The sequence below is a fragment of the Leptonotus elevatus genome, chromosome 9 (assembly GCF_054856555.1).
Source record: "Leptonotus elevatus isolate MCC_2025b chromosome 9, RoL_Lele_1.0, whole genome shotgun sequence".
NCBI lineage: Eukaryota > Metazoa > Chordata > Actinopteri > Syngnathiformes > Syngnathidae > Leptonotus > Leptonotus elevatus.
The window spans coordinates 26,075,719-26,094,067 of record NC_141247.1 but is presented as its reverse complement, the minus strand read 5'-3'; the positions used below and the strand labels follow the sequence as shown (position 1 = coordinate 26,094,067).

At 46.9% G+C, this 18,349-nt stretch overlaps 2 protein-coding genes across 7 annotated transcripts; one reads left to right on the top strand and one right to left on the bottom strand.

Annotated features, from left to right (window-relative positions):
- Positions 1 to 584: 584 nt before the first annotated feature.
- Positions 585 to 7,734, top strand: LOC147168996 (delayed-rectifier potassium channel regulatory subunit KCNS2-like). Of its 4 annotated transcripts, XM_086084437.1 has the most exons (11): positions 585 to 731; positions 1,081 to 1,281; positions 1,981 to 2,114; positions 3,140 to 3,295; positions 3,401 to 3,572; positions 3,646 to 3,729; positions 5,468 to 5,629; positions 5,726 to 5,809; positions 6,056 to 6,143; positions 6,597 to 6,877; positions 7,660 to 7,734. In XM_086084437.1, the coding sequence occupies exons 2-11, from the start codon at positions 1,099 to 1,101 to the stop codon at positions 7,693 to 7,695; spliced, it is 1,380 nt and encodes a 459-aa protein (XP_085940563.1). In that variant the 5' UTR covers positions 585 to 731; positions 1,081 to 1,098; the 3' UTR covers positions 7,696 to 7,734. The 4 variants fall into 4 exon arrangements, with proteins under 4 accessions (XP_085940563.1, XP_085940562.1, XP_085940560.1 ...); XM_086084436.1 differs by lacking the exon at positions 7,660 to 7,734 and having other exon boundaries at positions 6,597 to 7,273; XM_086084434.1 differs by lacking the exon at positions 7,660 to 7,734 and having other exon boundaries at positions 6,051 to 6,143; positions 6,597 to 7,269.
- LOC147168995 (serine/threonine-protein kinase 4-like) lies at positions 1,051 to 17,863 on the bottom strand. 3 transcript variants are annotated; one of them, XM_086084433.1, is made up of 12 exons: positions 17,228 to 17,863; positions 16,511 to 16,591; positions 16,299 to 16,427; positions 14,804 to 14,918; positions 13,840 to 14,004; positions 13,598 to 13,765; positions 12,492 to 12,629; positions 12,256 to 12,384; positions 11,620 to 11,842; positions 9,641 to 9,780; positions 9,060 to 9,244; positions 1,051 to 1,356 (listed from the first exon to the last, which is right to left on the bottom strand). In XM_086084433.1, exons 1-11 carry the CDS (start codon positions 17,269 to 17,271, stop codon positions 9,083 to 9,085), a joined length of 1,494 nt encoding a protein of 497 aa, XP_085940559.1. In that variant the 5' UTR covers positions 17,272 to 17,863; the 3' UTR covers positions 1,051 to 1,356; positions 9,060 to 9,082. The 3 variants fall into 3 exon arrangements, with proteins under 3 accessions (XP_085940559.1, XP_085940558.1, XP_085940557.1); XM_086084432.1 differs by lacking the exon at positions 1,051 to 1,356 and adding an exon at positions 2,724 to 7,074; XM_086084431.1 differs by lacking the exon at positions 1,051 to 1,356 and having other exon boundaries at positions 7,733 to 9,244; positions 17,228 to 17,861.
- Positions 17,864 to 18,349: the final 486 nt, after the last annotated feature.

Below are 18,349 nucleotides of genomic sequence, written 5' to 3'. Positions count from 1 at the left end.
TTTTGACATTTGAGGTCTTATTTTTTTCAGTTGCATGCTTTATCTTTTCAGATTCAGATTTTGTTTTTCCGATTGAGACGTGTGATACTTTCACACACCTGTTTTTCTTTGAATAGTTTTATATTTTGCGAAATTCACGATCAACATTTTCAGTTTCAAATTGTATTTTTTATTTGTTTTTAATAAAACATTTGACCCCCACTTAAATGTTTGTGACCAGTTTCTTGCCTCCATCGTAAGTGCAGAACCGCACGATGGCCACAAGATGGCGCTGTGGTCACGCAAACAATAGCATTAGATGCGCGTCGGCCACACCATTAAATGGCGATGAACGTCATCTCATTGAACGGCCACATTGCAATGTTCATATCGTTCTTATCCCAAAGTCTTTTCAGCAGCAGTTGACAAACAGTGACAACAACAATACTACAATATAGGCTACTACTACTACTCATAACAATAATATACCAAATATGAAGAACTTAACGACCCCAAGCGTCCGTCGGTCACGTGCAGTCGGCCACATTCCGGAAAGTGCCGGAAACAGTCGAAGACTCACAAGTGAGTCGAGCGAGTGCAGAAGAGCCGCAGCAGTCGCACGCGCTGATTGGATTGACAGCTCATTGCATGCTGACGTCATTAATAGCATCATCATATTGAGTCGCGGTTGAGCAAGTGGGCAGCTGCGCGCGACGTCCAAGGATGCCGCAGGACCAAATCGGTGGCAAAAGGTGAGCGAGCTCGTCTTCTTTTTCTTCTTACGCCATTCAAACTTGCTCCGAAAGTTGATGACGTCACGATTAAAACTCTGGAGAAATGTTGATTTGTTTCTACTTATTGTCTTCTAAATGAACAGATGTTAGAAAATTTTGAAAAGGAATATTTCAAAACGTGATGTGTTTCGATTGTTTCAATAAAAGTTTAAAACAACAACTTTTTTTTTCCGGAGAAAAGTGACCTTGAAAATCAGCGGCCCAACCACCAATAAGGACACGTGACGTCTGACGTTGACAATGTGGTCAGCGGATACGATTGTCACGTGACACTGCCAGTTACGGTACGGACTTTTTGTTTTTGCAGTAGCAGCAGGTCAGCGTGATGATGGTGACGGAGCGTCGGGCGCGGGCGCGGGCGCGTGCGCGGTCGGATGCGGGCGAGGCTCTGCTGCACGTCAACGTCGGCGGGCTGAGGCGCAGCGTCCGCCGCCGCACCCTCCATAAGTTTCCCGACACCAGGCTGGCAAAGTTGCTGCAGTGCCGCTCGGAAGAGGACATCCTGAGGGTCAGTCGCCAGAAAAGCCATCGCGAGACTCACAAACTCACTTTTTCTCAATTTCCACTTGACACAAGTGCGGACCTGAATGGAGAGCGGAAAAAAAAAAATCGAGTTTAGTTCCAATGTTGACATCTAGGGGGCAGCAACAAGTCCCATTTTTCATTTCCGGCTGGACCTCCTCACACAAGAACGTCCGAGAAGAGCCAGAATGTTCTTCTTTGTTCCTTTCTGAGTCTTGAAAATCATTCGCATGTCAATAGACGAGAAAGATGAAATAGTCATGAAATAGTTTGACGGACTGCACTGAAAACGTTGAACACAGCATTCATTTCACAGTCACAGTAAATTGTTTAATCTTTGAAACTCATTGATGTTGAAATGATGACAAGTTTCAATTTTGAAACACCAAACGCGCTTATTCCAACATTCCATAAAATGGAAAATGATATGAATTCAGGAGCACTTAAAAAAAGAAATCAGTCAGCATGAAGTTGAAATTTGAGTCCAAGCTAAAGTACTTTTTCTACTACTGACTGACAACTTGAGTCCATCCAGGATTTCATGTTTTTCCTCCGGTGCAATGAATACATATTTTGATATAAGCCAGGAAAACTGGATGATGATGATGATGATGATGATGATGATGATGATGATGATGATGATGATGATGATGATGATGATGATGTGCGTCCTTTCGAGCGGCAGGTGTGCGACGACTACGACGTGCAGCAGAAGGAATTCTACTTTGACAGGAACCCGGGCCTGTTCCCGTACCTGCTGCACTTCTACCAGACGGGAAAACTCCACGTCATGGACGAGCTCTGCGTCTTCTCCTTCAGGTGAGCCGCCGTGCTAACGCTAGCCGCTAGCTCATCACGTTAGCGTTCTTACGCTTTCATTCTTATTATTTCCAAGAATAATGCTAAAGGGAAAGGCACGTGGGAAATTGTCTTGGCAATAATGAGTTGCGGCATTCGGATGAATATTGCTTGCGTACGTGCAAGAGGAATGCAGCGTTTGGATCCATCTCAGGTGACGGCGGCCATTTTGCACATGCTGGCGACTGAAAATGAAAATGGCTTCCAAGCGCAATCGCAATCAGAATGGCGTGCTTGGACTAAACGAGGCACAAGAAATTTCACCTTCAAGTAAACATTTGTCATGTTAGTTAACTTTAGCACGTGGATTTTATTGGAAAATGGATGAATGATGACTTAATAAACCGATTGGAATCTAGGAAGGCTAACTCTTCTTATTTCAAGTTCCAATGGGCTCCAGTCGAGTCAGCTGCCACCAACAATTTCAAAATAAAAGCCTTCCCAGACTCGACACTTGGGAATAGAACTGCACATTATATTGAATAATAATAATTAATAATAAATTGATATTTATTATTGATATTGATATTGGCACATGCGAAATGCATATTTGCAAAGACATGCAATAAGTTTCATCTGGAATTGAGTTTTTATTTGCATTTGACCAGCCAGACGTCAACTAAAATGTGCACCGCCATCCAACAGCTGAACATTATCGAGAGGTCATTACAATGAATGAAGTAAGAATATATTGAGTTTGCTTATTTTGCCGCATGAAAAAATGTCATTGGGTGAAATATTGCAATAATATCGATATGGCAACATTCAGCAACGATATTGCTTATGGCATGTTTTTTCCGATATCGTGCATTTGATCTGAAAGTCGGCCAACTGGCGTCATGCCTGGCCTCGCTACGGCGAGCTTGACGATGGCTTTCCTGACCGCGCGCATCAGATAAACGGATGTCGGTTCCCGTCATTGCGATGGCGGGAGCGCGCCGTTGTGTTCCCGACGTGAGAAGTTAAAAATGGTTGCCGTTTCTGAGGCTCAGTCAGGAGATGGCGTACTGGGGCATCGACGACGTCTTCCTGGACTCGTGCTGCAGCTTTGCTTATCACGAGCGCAAGCTGGGAAGCCGCCGGCGGGCCAGCTGGGACGGCAGCGACGCCGGCGAGCGCGACGACATACGCCGACTGCACACGTGAGGAGCGCGCCTCCCGCGCGCCGCGTTTCATCCTCAATTGTTCTCCTGACTTCATCGTCCTCGTTCGTTCATCGTGTTTTGGTTGTGGTGGCGTTTTCGCAGGGAGCTGCAGCACCTGGCCGAGGTGCGGTGCGGCGGCGCGCGCCGGCGTCTGTGGCTGACGCTGGAGAATCCGGGCTACTCGCTCCCCAGCAAATTGTTCAGCGCCGCCTCGGTGGCCGTGTTGCTGGCCTCGCTGGCCGCCATGTGCGTCAAGAGCCTTCCCGAATATCAGGTGGGCCCGCCCGCTCGCCGTGCGTCAGCCAGGTCACGCTGACCGCCGCCGTCCGCCCTGACCGTCATTGCAGACGCTGGACCGGGATGGCAACTTGACGGAGGAGCTCGCCGTCGACGCGGTGGAAGTCCTCAGCACCTGCTGGTTCACCTTGGAGGTGTGTGCGTGCGTGCGCGCGCGCGCGTGGAATAAGAATGTGTCCGTCGTGCGTGTCAAGGTTCATTTTGACCAAGTTTTTAAACGTGTTTAGAAAAACGTTGAATGGACAAATAAGCTTCATGAAGCACTTGTGATATTTTTGACCCCTCTAGATGGCAGTCTTGCTTGAACCCATTGAGGTCGGGAGCGCGTGACCGCGCGTCTCCCTTTAAAGCCGTGAGAGCGGAAATGTCGTTTGACCAATTGTTGGTCAACGGAACGAACCCGAATACGCACGAGAGGGCGACGCGGGCCTCGTGGCCAGTCCTGGAATTTGATTCAAGCGTTTCGGGTTGATTTGCGAAATAAATGACGCGCTTGACGACGCGGGAGGAAAATTCCAAGCAGCGTTAGCGAGTCGACGGCGACGTGCTGTGAAGAAATCGGTTTGAAGATGTTGACGATTTTGCCGGCCTTGTAACGGAACGGACGGCGAATCGAGGCGACTACGATCGGTGACGAAGGGAATTCGATTTGGAGTTAAAAACCCGCAGATGCCACATTGGTTTGGTTGAAAAATATATTGAAGGTTTCTAATAATAAACGTAGGTTTGTGTAAGCTGCGAAATGTTTTTGGAATGACGTTCATCTCAGCTTCAGGAGCTGAGATGTCAATTATTTGGAATATTGTTGAATTGCCAGCAAAAGTTGAGGTTTTGGGCCTTAATGCATCGGCGTCAAACTCGGGTCCTGCAGGTTTGGGATGTTTCCCTTCTCCAACACAGCTGATTCATATGATCAGCAAGCTCTACATAAGCCGATAACCATCCTGCTGATTGGAATCAGCTAGTGTTGGAAGAGGGAAACCGCCACAAGCTGCAGGACTCCGGCCCTCCAGGACCCGAGTTTGACACTTATGATGCAGAGAAATGTCATCAATTTCCATTGCACTTATTAAAAATAGATATACTCACCAAAAGTTTGGGATATTTGGCTTTTGGCTGGAATTTCAGGACTACTTGCAAGGAGGCAAAAAAAAGAAAAAGCCGACCAAGTGTGAAAAGTCCAAATTCAAAACTGGTGAACTGAAATTGTCGCCGGAATTAAATGCTAGTGTTCGATTACGTTAAATGGTCATCGCTAGCGTGCTAATGCTAAACGCAATTGCTAACCCTTTAGCACCGGCTAATTGTTTGTTTAATAATGCTCATGCGCAAAAGATAATAAATAATGAATAGTTATATCCACTCATTCAATCTTTGAAGATTAATAAAAATAATCATAAAATAAGTATCGATAGGATCATTGATTTTGAAAAGATTTGATCGTCACAGCCTGACTTGCAAGCATGTTCAAATGCGATTGTATGCTAAATGCTAAAGACATTGTAACCCCCCCCCCCATGTGTGCAAGTATTATTTATTTATTTTCTGGCATTTTGCCTACATGATAGAAATAGGTTAATATTGTTTATTCACAATTGTCATGTCTGTAGCGGTTTTTGCCACGTGACGGCACATATTGACCGCTACATACGTGTGGCGTTACGGCAGAACATGCTACGTGATTAGCATTTAGCCTACAAGAACGTTTCAGCAGACTTTAATACATTCGCCAATGAAAAGACTCGACTTCCTGTTGTTGTTGCTATTGTGTCCATTAAATGTATGGTACGGAACATCCTGAGGTTTTGTTCATCGGGGTTTCAAAATCAATGCGGCTATCAATTTCCCACAATCGAGCAACGTGTCCCGCAGGTGGTGATGCGCTTCCTGCTGGCTCCAAACAGGAAGACGTTTTGGCGCCAGCCTCTCAACGTGATCGACCTGGCGTCCGTTCTTCCAATCTACGTGACACTAGTATGCGAATGGACGCTGGGCGCCCAATCGGAGCTGGGAGACGTGGGTCGCGTGCTCCAGGTGCCGCCATCGTCCGGGCACACGACCGACCGACCGACCGACCGACCGACCGACTGACCAGCGCTCCCGTTGGTGCTCTTTTGTTTTGTTCTTCAGGTGTTTCGCTTGATGCGGATCTTCCGAGTTCTGAAGCTGGCTCGCCACTCCACCGGCCTGCGCTCACTGGGGGCCACGCTCAGGGTGACAGCACGCACACGCAACCGTGACGCTCAAGCCTTCTCGGCACGGGTGGCAAAACAAACATTGGCGTCGTCGTTCGACAGTCAAAATTGGTCTTTTCAAACAAAAAAATTGCGATGCAAAACGGGTGTTTACGGTCAAATTGCGTCAATAACATGCAAGCAAAATGGCTTGTTTGAAATTTAGATTTTGGAGGCCGTCCAAAACAAAATGTCCTCCGGCGTGCGTGTTTGTGTTGCAGCACAGTTACCGCGAGGTGGGCATCCTGCTGCTCTACTTGGCCGTGGGCGTGTCCGTCTTCTCCGGGATGGCCTACACCGCAGAGTACCAGCAGGTCAGTAACGGGTCGGACCAGACCGGGCCGGGTCGGACCGGGCCGGGCCGGGCGCTCCTCCTTCCTCCTCGTCGTCAGGGAATTTGTTAGCATGAAATCACAAGCACGCGTTGGGAACGTTTCCTTTTGGACTCGTTTCATGAAGCAATTCAAAAAGCAGTTTTTCTGTTTTGCCGCATTTCAAGTTTGAATTTCTGCAATAATTGAAAAGATTTTGTAATACAAAGTTTCAAAATCAGTCCAAAAATGCTGAAGGAGGCAATGCAATGTGGGAAAACGGGCATTTTGGAGTGTGAAAATAGGGAAGGCGGAAAAATATTTAGTGGTTGCAACTATTTGATTCGGTCAAGAAATATTTTCATTTGAGTAAACGTGCTTGCAAAAGGACGAATCACGCGGCGGCACCGGCGGCGTACCTCTGACTTAAGCGTCCCGCCCGGTGTGTGCGCTCAGGACTCGGGCCTGGACACCATCCCGGCGTGCTGGTGGTGGGGGACGGTGAGCATGACCACGGTGGGCTACGGCGACCTGGTGCCCGTCACCACGGCCGGCAGGCTGGCGGCCGGCGGCTGCATTCTGGCCGGCACCCTGGTGGTGGCGCTGCCCATCGCGCTCATCTTCAACAACTTCTCACACTTCTACCGGCGGCAGAAGGCGCTGGAGGCGTCCGTCCGAACCGGCGTGCTCAACGGCAGCGGCGTGGCGATGGCCGCCTCCCCCCACGCCCTTGTGCGGTACGCAATCACGTACATATCGTCGGACCATCAAACACAAACAGGGGTGGGCAAACTGGGTCTTGCCGGCTTTGGATGTTCCCCCTCTCCAACACAGCTGATTCATAAGATCGGATCATCGGCAAGCTCTGCATAAACCTGGTTAACGATCCTGTTGATTGGAATCAGCTGTGTTGGAAGAGGGAAACCTCCACAACCTGCAGGAGTTAGTTCGAGTTAGTAATAATAATCTAATCTAGGTAATCTACTACTAAAAATTTCCATAATCAGGATTTGAACACCTCCAATACCTGGTGGGGATCGCAAATGTACAAAAAGAAAATTATGAAGATAAAAAAAAATATATATATATATACACACATTTCTTGTTGAATAAAAAATTGAAACCTATAACATATTTAGTATAAAATTAATGAACCAAAACAAGTTTAAAGTTTTTGAGCTTTTTTTTTCATTAAAAAAAAATCTGAAATTTGACTCAAAAAAATTCTGTGTGAAGTAGACTATGTTTTTGGTATTGTGTCATTAAAGCCATATAAAGTTTAATTTTTTTAAAGAATGTATTTTTTAATACCCAAAATATTCAATGTTTTTGTTATGTTTTAATTCGCTAGGAAAAAAAAAATTACTTTTTGTGGCATCTGATTTGTTTAAATTTGGAAAAGCCCCCCCCCCCCTTTTTTTTTTTTAAATCAGCAAACTTGAAAAATGTTGACAATTTAGCAAATTCTGAGTTTGAATCATAATTTTGTGCTTGTTGTTTTTGTGTCTTGTCAATTCAGGGTTGGATGTTGACGGCATTTCCTGGTGGAGTTTAATGAACAATCTTGTGACGGCAATAAAAATCACCCAAAAGACTTTTTTGTCTTTATTTTGTTGACAATTTAAATACAGCAAACATCGACTTTTAGGCAACAAAACAATCAATGAAATGATCATGAAAAGCACTCGATGCCCACATTTGTTGACAAAACATCAGACAAACAACCAAAACCAAAACGGGAATGTTGCGTCACTCGTGTGACGTTCGCAGTCGGACAACTTGGATGAAAAGAAAAAGTGGACATTTGCAGCTGGAATTGAAAAGGACGCTCGATTGATTGGATAGAAATCTTCTTCAGTCATTGGTTGCTTTGTCAACCAATCGGTTGGTCGATTCGCTCGGGAGCCGGCGAGTCAGTCGATCGGTCGCTCAATTCAATCAATCAATCAATTGACGAGCGCGCAACCGATCCCATTCGATAATCAAGCAACCAATCAACTGACAAACGAACGCGCCAATTGGCCAACTGATAACCAAGCAATTAAATAATCGTCAAACAAGCCATAAGCGGATGAATCGGTCAACCGCCGAATCAATCGACGGCGTGAGCTCGCTGTCGGCAAAGTCCAAATGTCCAATTTCCAAGTTTTGGGGATTCAAGTTGAAACTTCACAAACGTCCAACAAAAGCCAAGCGTTGGCCGCAAGTCGGCGCCAAACTCAAGTTTCCCTGAAAATTCTAACTTGATTGTTTGCATTTTGCTTCCAGTTCGGGACAGCTTGCCGGGAAAAACCAAACGAAACAAAAAAGCAGCTCTTTTTTCCCCTCCAGTGCTTTTGACTAACAGTAGTTCCCTTTTTCACCATGTGACAACACCCTTGCACAAAAAAAGAAAAAAGTCCTAAAACAATGCCGGTAAACAAATGCAAGACAGTAACAGGAAGTGGCGCCGCCATTTTCATTTTCACCCGAGGAGCTTCCGAAAGTCCCAACGGCAGGAACCAAAGACCACCAAGCAACAACAGCAGCAAAAAAAAGGTGGTGCATTCAAGCCGCATTGGCTTCCTGAAGGCAACATGGCCGCCATCGGCACGCCGCCACGGGCGAGCCGCCACGGCCATTTCCCAAGATGGCCGGCTAGCGAGCAGATGAGACGCCCCCAAAGTTGAAAATCCAAAAGTGACTCATTTGATTGGATGAGTACAAAAGGCCTTGCGAGTTGAGGTGTGACGACGCGCCACGAGAATCCAAAATTTGCGGCGCCAAAAGATGACAGGAAGGCCACAAAATTGGCGCTTCAAGTACTGGCAACAAATCAAGCGCACCTCGGCGCCGGTCATCGTCTTTCCGTTATGTATTTGGATTTTGTGCGCAAGTTTGCATTTGGTGCCACAAATGATCATTTTGTGCTCATGTTACCTCGTGAGAATTGGCCCCGCCCCTCACAAGTTGTGCTGCTGTCGCCTCTTCTTGGCCTCGATGGCGTCCAGGATGGGTTTCCTCTTGGCTTGGTAGCGCTGGTGGATCTCCTCCATTTCCTGCTCCATCTGCGGGTCCAAGGCGGCCAGACGCACGCGCAGGTCCTCCACCGACCACAAACTCACCTGAAAACATCATCCAATCGTCTCGGTCAATCGCGTTCCCGCGGCGTCAATTTCGTCTCGGAATCGTCTTTAGATAGCGTCGACGTTTGCGGCGAGCGCGTTGGCTGCTTTACGACGGTTGAGCTCAGCTAGCATTTAGCGTTAGCGCGACCGCCGCTCACCTGAAAAGGTGACTTTTCTGCCAAATGTTACCGACTCACTCCAACATCAAATTCAAAAAAGGGACGGAAATAAAAACGATGTTTATGCTTCTATCAAATCTCATTTCCTTTATAAAAAAAATGTATACGTTGGTATCATAGGGCTAATGAAACTTTTTTGTGTGATTTAGTTTTTGGTTGCGCCGATGTTGACAAGATGAGCTTTTGAACGTCACAAAAGCGGATCTTCACTCACCAGCTCCAAATTGGCGTCCGTCAGCACTTTGCGCTCCTCTCCTCCGCCGCGTCCTCCATTTTGACTGCTGGCCTCCTTCTCCTTTTGCTCAAAGTATTCCAAGAAGGACGGCTTGGCGGGCGGGGACGCCTCGTCCGTCCCTGACAAACACGCAAAACCGCACACACACCAAAAAAGAGGACTATGAACCGACGGCGCTTTCTGGTCTTGCGTCACATCAGCAAAAACTGATCTCGAAAAAGCGAACCGAGGGTGTCACGGGAGCGGATTTTCACTTCCGTCCCATTCCACTACCACAGCAAAAACCAAACCGGTCCCGTCTCAGTCCTGGACCGCAATAACAAATCAAATGAAACCTGTTCCGTCCTGCTCCTGTTCAGAAAGACTCGAAGACTCGCACCCCCATTTTTGGAGATCCGCGACATCCCCCAAAAGTCATCAAATGTCAGCCTGAGCTGCAAATCGGATTTCATGTACAAAAGAGGTTTGAATGGGATGCATGGGCTCAGGATCGGGTTTTTGGTCCGGACACGGCCCAGCGGCGATCGTTGCCGGCGATGTGAAGGTGAGCTTTTTATTTTCTTTTTTTTTTAACACACTCGAGTTCACGCACGATATGATCGCATTTGCATCAAGACGATATCAAAGTGTGAGAACATTTCTGCTGGTCAATAAAAGTGCTGCCACGAAACCAAGGTCGGGTTGCAACTTTCTAACGCGGGTCCCGAAATAGCGCAGATCGGGTTACGCCGCCTCAGTCGCATCTCGCCGCTTCCTGTCAGGCCCGACCCCAAAAAGTCCATTTGGGAATTGCTCTTTTCCGATCACATGGACGTCAAAATGCTCCAAAATTGCACAGCGGCTCGTTTGGACCGAAGCGCAATCGTTCCACTTTCACGTTCTCAACATGAGCAAAAGTCAATAAAGTTTTGATGCGACTCCTTTCCAATGACGTCATCAGTTGCTCCTCTTGCGAAGGCAGAACGTTTCTAAAATGCCGTTTTCAATCAAAGCGATCAATCACAATCTTCGCGGCTCACTTGAACTCAAACGAGCGACCAGTCGACCCCGAGTCCCGTTGTGGGCAAATGCAACCCTATTGACGAACGGCCAGTAGAGAGCGGCTCGTCTTCCCTTTTCAAGCATTCCGGCCGGGACCGCATCGAGTGCAAGCGGTGCGCTTGTTGAGAAGGAGACGGAAAGTGAAAAGCGCCTCGGAGGAGTTTGCTCACATCTCTTTGCAATCTGGTGACTTTGAATTCTGGTGACTTTGAATTCTGGTGACTTTGAATTCTGGTGACTTTTTGAATTCTCGTGACTTTTTGAATTCTCGTGACTTTGAATTCTGGTGACTTTTTGAATTCTCGTGACTTTTTGAATTCTCGTGACTTTGAATTCTGGTGACTTTTTGAATTCTGGTGACTTTGAAATCCGGGACACGAACGGACTTTGTGTACTCGACAGACACCGAGTGGCTCCGGTGGCTTCTTTCTTTGAGCCTCGGACTTGCAACCACGTCGTGGTATTTTTCTTTCCGTTTCTTGAACAGGCCGAGAGCGATTAGTCAATAAATTGCTTCCGTTTCAGTTTCAACCAAATGAGCTCAACGTTCCTCACGGAAGCTGCCGGGAGCGTTTCGGCACCAGCAGCCAACGACGCCGCCCTCTTTCGCCGTGCGCTTCCACGTGATGCGAGCGCGCCCCCTGCTGGCCGCTAGGGAGCAAACATGCTCCGCTATGACGTGGACTTGAATGCGGGCCCGCGCCGCAGCAACCCGTCCTTTCGGCAGTCCTCGGAACGTTCGACACATGACGACATTGCTTCATCCAACGACGCGGGACAAAAAGTGCTTTGACGGAGCGCAAAAGTGACAAACGAGACCGAGAATCAAAACGGCGAGAGGCAAACAGTCCAAGCAAGAAGTGAAAAGCTTGTGAACGCGTTAAGAGACGACGACGATGACGATGACGTTGACCTACGTTTCATGGTGCCGGCCTCCTCGCCGTCGTCGTCGTCGTCCGAGTTGATGATCATGGTTCCCAGCTGGGAGCGCAAGGTTCCCGTCTCATCCTCGTCCTCGGGGCGGTGGCGAGGTCGCCCGGCGCCACCTGACGTGCCACCCGGCGAGGCGACGGCACGCATGGTCGCCGAGTCGCCCGGCCCCGCCCTCACCATGGTCCCCTGATCCACCTCGTCCTCTTCCTGGAACGCAGCGTACAGTGAACTCCCGCCAGATGCACTCGCATTTTTAAGAAATGAAGAAAAGGAGGAGCCGTTTTTTTCCTTGCTAGCGCATCGCCACGATATTAGACAAGATATTAGAAGATTTGGTAGATACTTCAAAACAGATGAGTTGGACTTGGGTACGACAAAAACGCAACTGGGACCTCCCTCCATTTTAACGCACGATGTACATTCAAACTGGCCAACTATTGTCCCGGCGTGTGAATTCAACGCCATCGCGCCGCAAATTTCGCCGCCATCAAAAGCAGCGTTTTCGCGGCTTGGAGTTGACGCCTTCCAAGCGGAGTCGCACGTTGGCGTGACGTTCTGCAGCTGCCGAGCGCGACAAAATGTTTGCGGCCAAAGAAATGGAAAAGTCGCAGAAGACGTACGGAATCGTCGTTGTCGTCATCCTGCTGGGCGTGCGCCGCCGCCGCCTGCCGTTTGGCTTTAATGTCCATGGCGTCGCTGATGAGCGCTCTCAGGATGCTGCTGGGCTTGGCCGCCTTGATGAACGCGTGCTGGGGGGGAAACAAACAAGGGCACAAATCCAAGTGAAAGGGTGCAGCCCCAGGTGCTAATTAGCGTGCGTGCGTGCGTGCGTGCGTGCGTGCGCGCTTGCGGCTACCTGCAGCAGCTGCGTGGCGGTGGCCCTGGACTCCGGGTTCTTCACCAAGCATTGACTCACAAAGTCGCGGAATTGCGGCGACCATGCGTCCGGATTGCGGAACGTGGGCGGGGGGTTGGTGGGGATCATGAAGATGGCCTGGAAGACGACACGCATGTTTGGACGCATTTCTTTTCTTTCAATCCATTTGTGAATGCAAAGCGATTCTCCGTTATTCTCCATCAAATGTATTTTCTCTTGCTATGAATTGGACACATTTGCCAATTATTGCTTTCATTTTGGTACAATTTGGTTTCTGGGAAGCTTTTTGGAATAGATTCATAACAAAAACAATTTGAACAAGTGCTGAACAAACGATTTGAAATCAATTTGTTGTGTATTCGTAATAATGTTGGGCTTCAGCTTACCATTATTTTAAGAATCTTTTTAACCTGTTGAATATTTTTTCAAAGAATCGTCGAATGAGATTATTTTAAAGCAAACTTTTTTTTCCCACCCTTTTTTATTGAAAGCGCGTAAAGCAGACAGATGATAGTTTACGCTGAAGCCATTTTAAACATCATAAATGATGCCGTCTCAAATGTTCTCCAATTTGGATTCTGTAAATGTATCGGATCGTATGACGAGAAACGTCGGAGAGGAGCAAAATGGCGGCCTCAAAAGTCCGGTCGCATTTTCAGATCAGTGATGCATTTGTGTGTGTGTGAAGTCGATGCTAACTTCCTGTTAGCATTTGCATGGGATCTCTTAGCTTTAGTGCTAGGCTAGTGATGTTTTAAAAGCCAAGCATGTTTTCTGTTGCAATATACAAAGTCCTTCCTAATGTCGTGTGTTAACTCCAACTGGCTTCGAGGACGCTTTGGGACGACAGAATAACATACATACGCGGCGCACTTGCTAGTTGCTAATGCTACGTAGGCACAATGGTGCGTTCAGGGTACTTTCGCAGCGTCGGAAACTTCGCTCGTCTTGGATAAGGTTTTAAAGGGAAACTAATTGTTTTGGCCGACGTTTGAAGGCCAAAATCGGTCCGCTTAATCGGTCCGCTTAATCGGTCCGCTTAATCGGTCGGGTCCTCGACATGTGCTGCCTTCGGTGCGCCTCACCCTCATGGGGTGGATGTCGGCATAGGGCGGCTTCCCCTCGGCCATCTCGATGGCGGTGATGCCCAGCGACCAGATGTCGGCCACGCAGTTGTAGCCGATCTCCTGGATCACCTCGGGCGCCATCCAGAATGGCGTCCCGATCACCGTGTTCCTCTTGGCCATGGTGTCCTGCCGGCAGCAAGAGGAAGTCAGCTGGCGCGACGCCAAAGGGGGCCGAGGGCGGCCAAGGCGGCGGAACCCACCGTCAGCTGACCGGCGACGCCGAAGTCGGCCAGCTTGGCTTGTCCCTCCGTGTTGAGCAGGATGTTTCCCGCCTTGATGTCGCGGTGGATCTTGCGCATGAAGTGAAGATACTCCAGACCCTTCAGCGTCGACTGGAGGATGCTGGCGATCTCCTCCTCGCTCAGCTGCACAAAACAAACGCGGTTGCGTTCAAGTCCACAAAAAGTATCGGATGCATCGTGACGTCTGCTTTCTGTTTCGTTTCAGAGCGAACTCCAACTCGTGTCAGAAGAATCACCATCAAAACAGGTTTCAAGAGTCGACTGAAGAGGAATCTACTTCAATCTCGGGATAGACCGATAATCAACCGCCGATGATTATTGGCGTCGATATTGGACATTTTGACCAATATTGATATCGGCCCGTTTTAAAATCTGACTGGTTACCGATAAAAGGCCGATCTCAAACCATTTTACTCTCAGGGAACTATTTATTTCAATTTTCAGTTAACTTTATAAGAGATGCTGACCCACCCTGGGAACCTGAACCTTTTGGTTTTGTTTGACACCAAAACAAAAAAATGTGAAAGGTTAAGATTTCAGATATTTTTTAATTTTGGAAAAATAAAAAAATAAAATATATATATAATATATATATATATATATATACATATATATATATAGAAAAGTCCGATTTTTTTTTTCATTACAACAAAGTCAAGATTGGCATTTGTCTTTTCAAAAAAAAATTACACCAATATATCTCCCCCCCCTTTTTTTTCTGGAAATGAATATCGGTTCCAAATATCGGTTATTGGCCTCCTTGACGACTAATAATCGGCATCAGTATCTGCCCTAAAAAATCCCAATATTGGTCCCTCTCTACTTCGGTCAATGACATCATCAATATCTCAGCCTGCTCTGCTCAATTTCCTTTACAATGCTATCAATATTTCATCCTACACGACGTGCAGTTGAATCTTACCGTCTTGCTGCGTATGCGTAGGATGTCGGACACGGAGCCGGCGCCGCAGTACTCCATGACAATCCACAGGTCGCTGTTCTTGAAGTAGCTGCCGTAGTAGCGCACCACATGTGGACTGAACACAAATGATTGCTAGCAACAGAAAGAATCCTGGCACATGTACGCTCGTGACAGACACGAATTGTTGCTGCGTGTGGTTATGGACGCAAACCGAGATGATCGATCTTCATGCATACGATTGTCATGCGTGTCGTTGTCAAGATAAAATAATAGGGGCGGGAATCTTTGACTGTCCAACGATACCATTCGATTTTTGGGCCTGCGATTCGATTCAGAATGGATTTTCGATTCAAAATGATTTGATTGACAACGAATTCTGCTTCAATTCACAGACGAGCAAAGAATCGTCACGATCTACTCCAGTCTGACTCGCTAATGCTAATTAGCGCGTCCTCGCGCCACTTACCGCTCAAAAGAACGGCTATTCATACAAAACGCTTCAGGAATGTTTACAGAGAAGCATCGCTTAACACGACTCGCCGGCATATGCTCTTCCTACGCTGCAAAAAAAACCAAACTTTTATTACCATAACTCGATCGTGACTTTTTCCTTCTACTCTCTAATGTGGCTAAACTGTGTATCAGAACGTGCGCAACCACACTGCCCCTAAGTGGCCAAATGGGGTACAACATGAACAGCGCTCCCAGTAAACAATGTTAATTTTGATTTGGTTTTAGTTCTAGTCTTTTGACTAAAAGTAAAGTTTTAGTCATAATTAAGTCATCTTATTGTATTTTAGTCGACAAAATAAAGAGCGATTTTAGTCAAAGTTTTCAACTTTTATACAGAAAACGATAACACACCTATTTGTAATTATAGTTTAACACGCAAGACACATTTAACACAACGTGTCTTTAGTAAACTTTGTTACAATGAATTTGAAACACGTTGAACGCGCAAAAAAATGAATGCACAAAACCATCACTTAACTTGCGGCTTTTGCGAAAAATGTCTCTGGCTTTACCGGCCAAAATGGACCATTTTGGGCACTCGGTTGTTTTCGTTTCCGTCATTGGCGAAATTGTCGGTCCATTTTAGTTATCGTCATCGTCTCAATGGATGACTGCTATTTAAGTTTTCGTCTGAAATGTTTTTTTCGGGATGAAAAATACGACCAAAAAATGATCACTGCCAGTAAAGGTAAACACAAACAAGGACAAGACGGTATAAAATCCATTTTGAGACATTTCTAATCCATTCTGAATGGTACGAAATGAGAATCGATTTTTGGGCACACTTTGCGCATGCAGTTAACATACAAGACAAAAAAAAGCTCAAGTTAGTAATGTTGCCAGCCGATACTGCTCGCCTATTGGATGGCGATGTAAGGTTGCATTTGATTGCTCAAAATCCGGAAAAAAGGCATCCAATTCCGCACATTTCGTGGGCCATGATTGGCCATGACGATATTCGTCCGATACCTTGCGCACACACCTGTTGCACTGCTGCATGATGGAGATCTCCTTGATGATCTCCTGCAGGTCTGACTCGACGGGAACCTGCTTGATGGCCACGATCTCTCCCGTCTCTCGGTAGTGAGCCTTGAACACGCAGCCGTACGACCTGCACGCGACGGGAAGTTGTGAAACAGGAAGTGAAGAGAGAGAGCGAGCGGCGGGCGGCGAGCGACGGACGGCGCGCCTCACCCTTCGCCTAACTTCTCCAGGACGTCAAACACTTCCTCGGGCTGCTTGGTCAGGCTGTCCTCGCTCAGTTTCTTCAGCTGCCTATCACACGCACACGCACACAACAAAGTTGACCATTTCAAAGACTCGCTCGAGAATGAGATATCCAATCAATTGTCTACACTTGAACTGAATGTTTTCATGAAACCATTACATGTTCAATATCACCAAAAAAAAAAGATATCAGTACATGTATTCACTTTAAGTGGTATCGGTACTACTCGCCCATGCCTAATTTTTTTGTACTGCCGAGTAAAAAATATATAATTTGTTGCTATGTTCATCACTTTCATTTTGTTTTCAATTTCGACTTCATAAATTAATAAAATGTTGAGGTACTCTCTAGTTTCCAGAACAGATGCTCATGCTTTAAAACTGGCAGTTTAAAAACTATATTTAAAAAAAATGTGATAATAATCCAGATCAGACGATATGAAATGAATAATTGTGACGTATATAACAGGCACATTTTCTTCGGGGTAAGGCCCTGAAGAAAATACAGTATTAAGTCGCTAAACTGCACAATTGTGGTTCGGCACTGGTGGACTGACAAAATAAGTTTGTTTTGGGGGGCGCGGGCTTCTAAACTCTTGAAAAATTCGATTCATTTGATGACATAAAACTATACTTTCAAGTGTTCTCCCTGTCAGGAGGTCACCTGACGTCGTCGCCAGTTACCTGCGAGGATGGATCCGCATCTGCACCTTGTCCTTGTTCTCCATGCTCCCTCCACCCTCTGGCGGCTACCGGCCGACTCCACGCCGGCCGTTCGAACACCCGAACCCGGCCAAGTGTCCGCAAGCTGGGCCGCTAACGGCTCGCGGCGCTGTCGGTTGTCTAGCTAGTAGCAGCTAGCACGCTCGGTGGCTAACAGCTAGCCCGCCGACTCGCTTCCGACCGGTGGCGGAAATCCCCAAAAATACGCTGCCGTCTTGCACGTTACATCCTCAGGCGAGATGCCGCCGGCGTCCCTCTCGGATGGGGGCTTCCCGTCAACGCGGCCATCCCTCAACCCGCGTCTGGACAACTTTGGACTTGTTGAGCGGAGAGCCGCGGAGACTCTTTGGCAGCGGTGTGGGGGGAGGGAACCAGGAAGAACGATGATGAACGAACAAGAACGAAGGCCGACGAGGAAGCGCGAAGAAGAACGAAGACGAAACGAAGAAGACCGGAGAAGAACGAAGAAGAGCAGCAGCAGCAGCAGCAGCAGAGGGGTGGGCCCAGCGTAAGATGTAGCGACGGACACTACCGACAGAGGGCGTCACTTGATAGGGAAAACCTCATGAAATTAGTGTAAATGACAACAAGATGAGGACGACTGTTTAAAAACACGTTAGATAATCGCAACATTTGTTTTAAGAATATTGCAGTGGTACGTAAGCGTATCAACCTAAAACGGCTGGTAAAAAAAAAATCGACATCACGTTCACGTGATAAAAGACATGCGGAGGCTTTGAAACGAGTAACGCGTAATGAAGGGACCATTTTTAAAGCTTGCTTCATTCAAGTGAGGGGCCGAATTAATGACGTCAGAAGCATCGCGATGTGCGTTTTTCTTGTCAAAATGTAAATTATTACATATCTTGCCAATAAAACGACAAATAACCAACAACAAAAATATTTACACTCAGACATTGCATTTCAATCTCATATATTCATAAACTAAAGTTACATGTTTATCTGGTAATCTTAGATAGAAGTTGTTTTTTTAATGACAGACTTCAACTAAACAAATTGAAATATATTTCCAAAACCTTTTGACGTTTCTTTAAGTTTACAAATTTAAAAGACTCAAAGTAA

Coding starts and splice junctions, on each gene's coding strand:
- LOC147168996 (XM_086084434.1), top strand. CDS start 1,099: ATGATGGTGACGGAGCGTCGGGCGCGGGCGCGGGCGCGTGCGCGGTCG. Junction 3,730..5,467: donor CCTGCTGGTTCACCTTGGAG/GTGTGTGCGTGC, acceptor CGTGTCCCGCAG/GTGGTGATGCGCTTCCTGCT. Junction 6,144..6,596: donor ACACCGCAGAGTACCAGCAG/GTCAGTAACGGG, acceptor GTGTGCGCTCAG/GACTCGGGCCTGGACACCAT.
- LOC147168995 (XM_086084433.1), bottom strand. CDS start 17,271: ATGGAGAACAAGGACAAGGTGCAGATGCGGATCCATCCTCGCAG. Junction 9,781..11,619: donor GGAGGCCGGCACCATGAAAC/GTAGGTCAACGT, acceptor CGTGTTTGTCAG/GGACGGACGAGGCGTCCCCG. Junction 9,245..9,640: donor CGGACGCCAATTTGGAGCTG/GTGAGTGAAGAT, acceptor TGATGTTTTCAG/GTGAGTTTGTGGTCGGTGGA.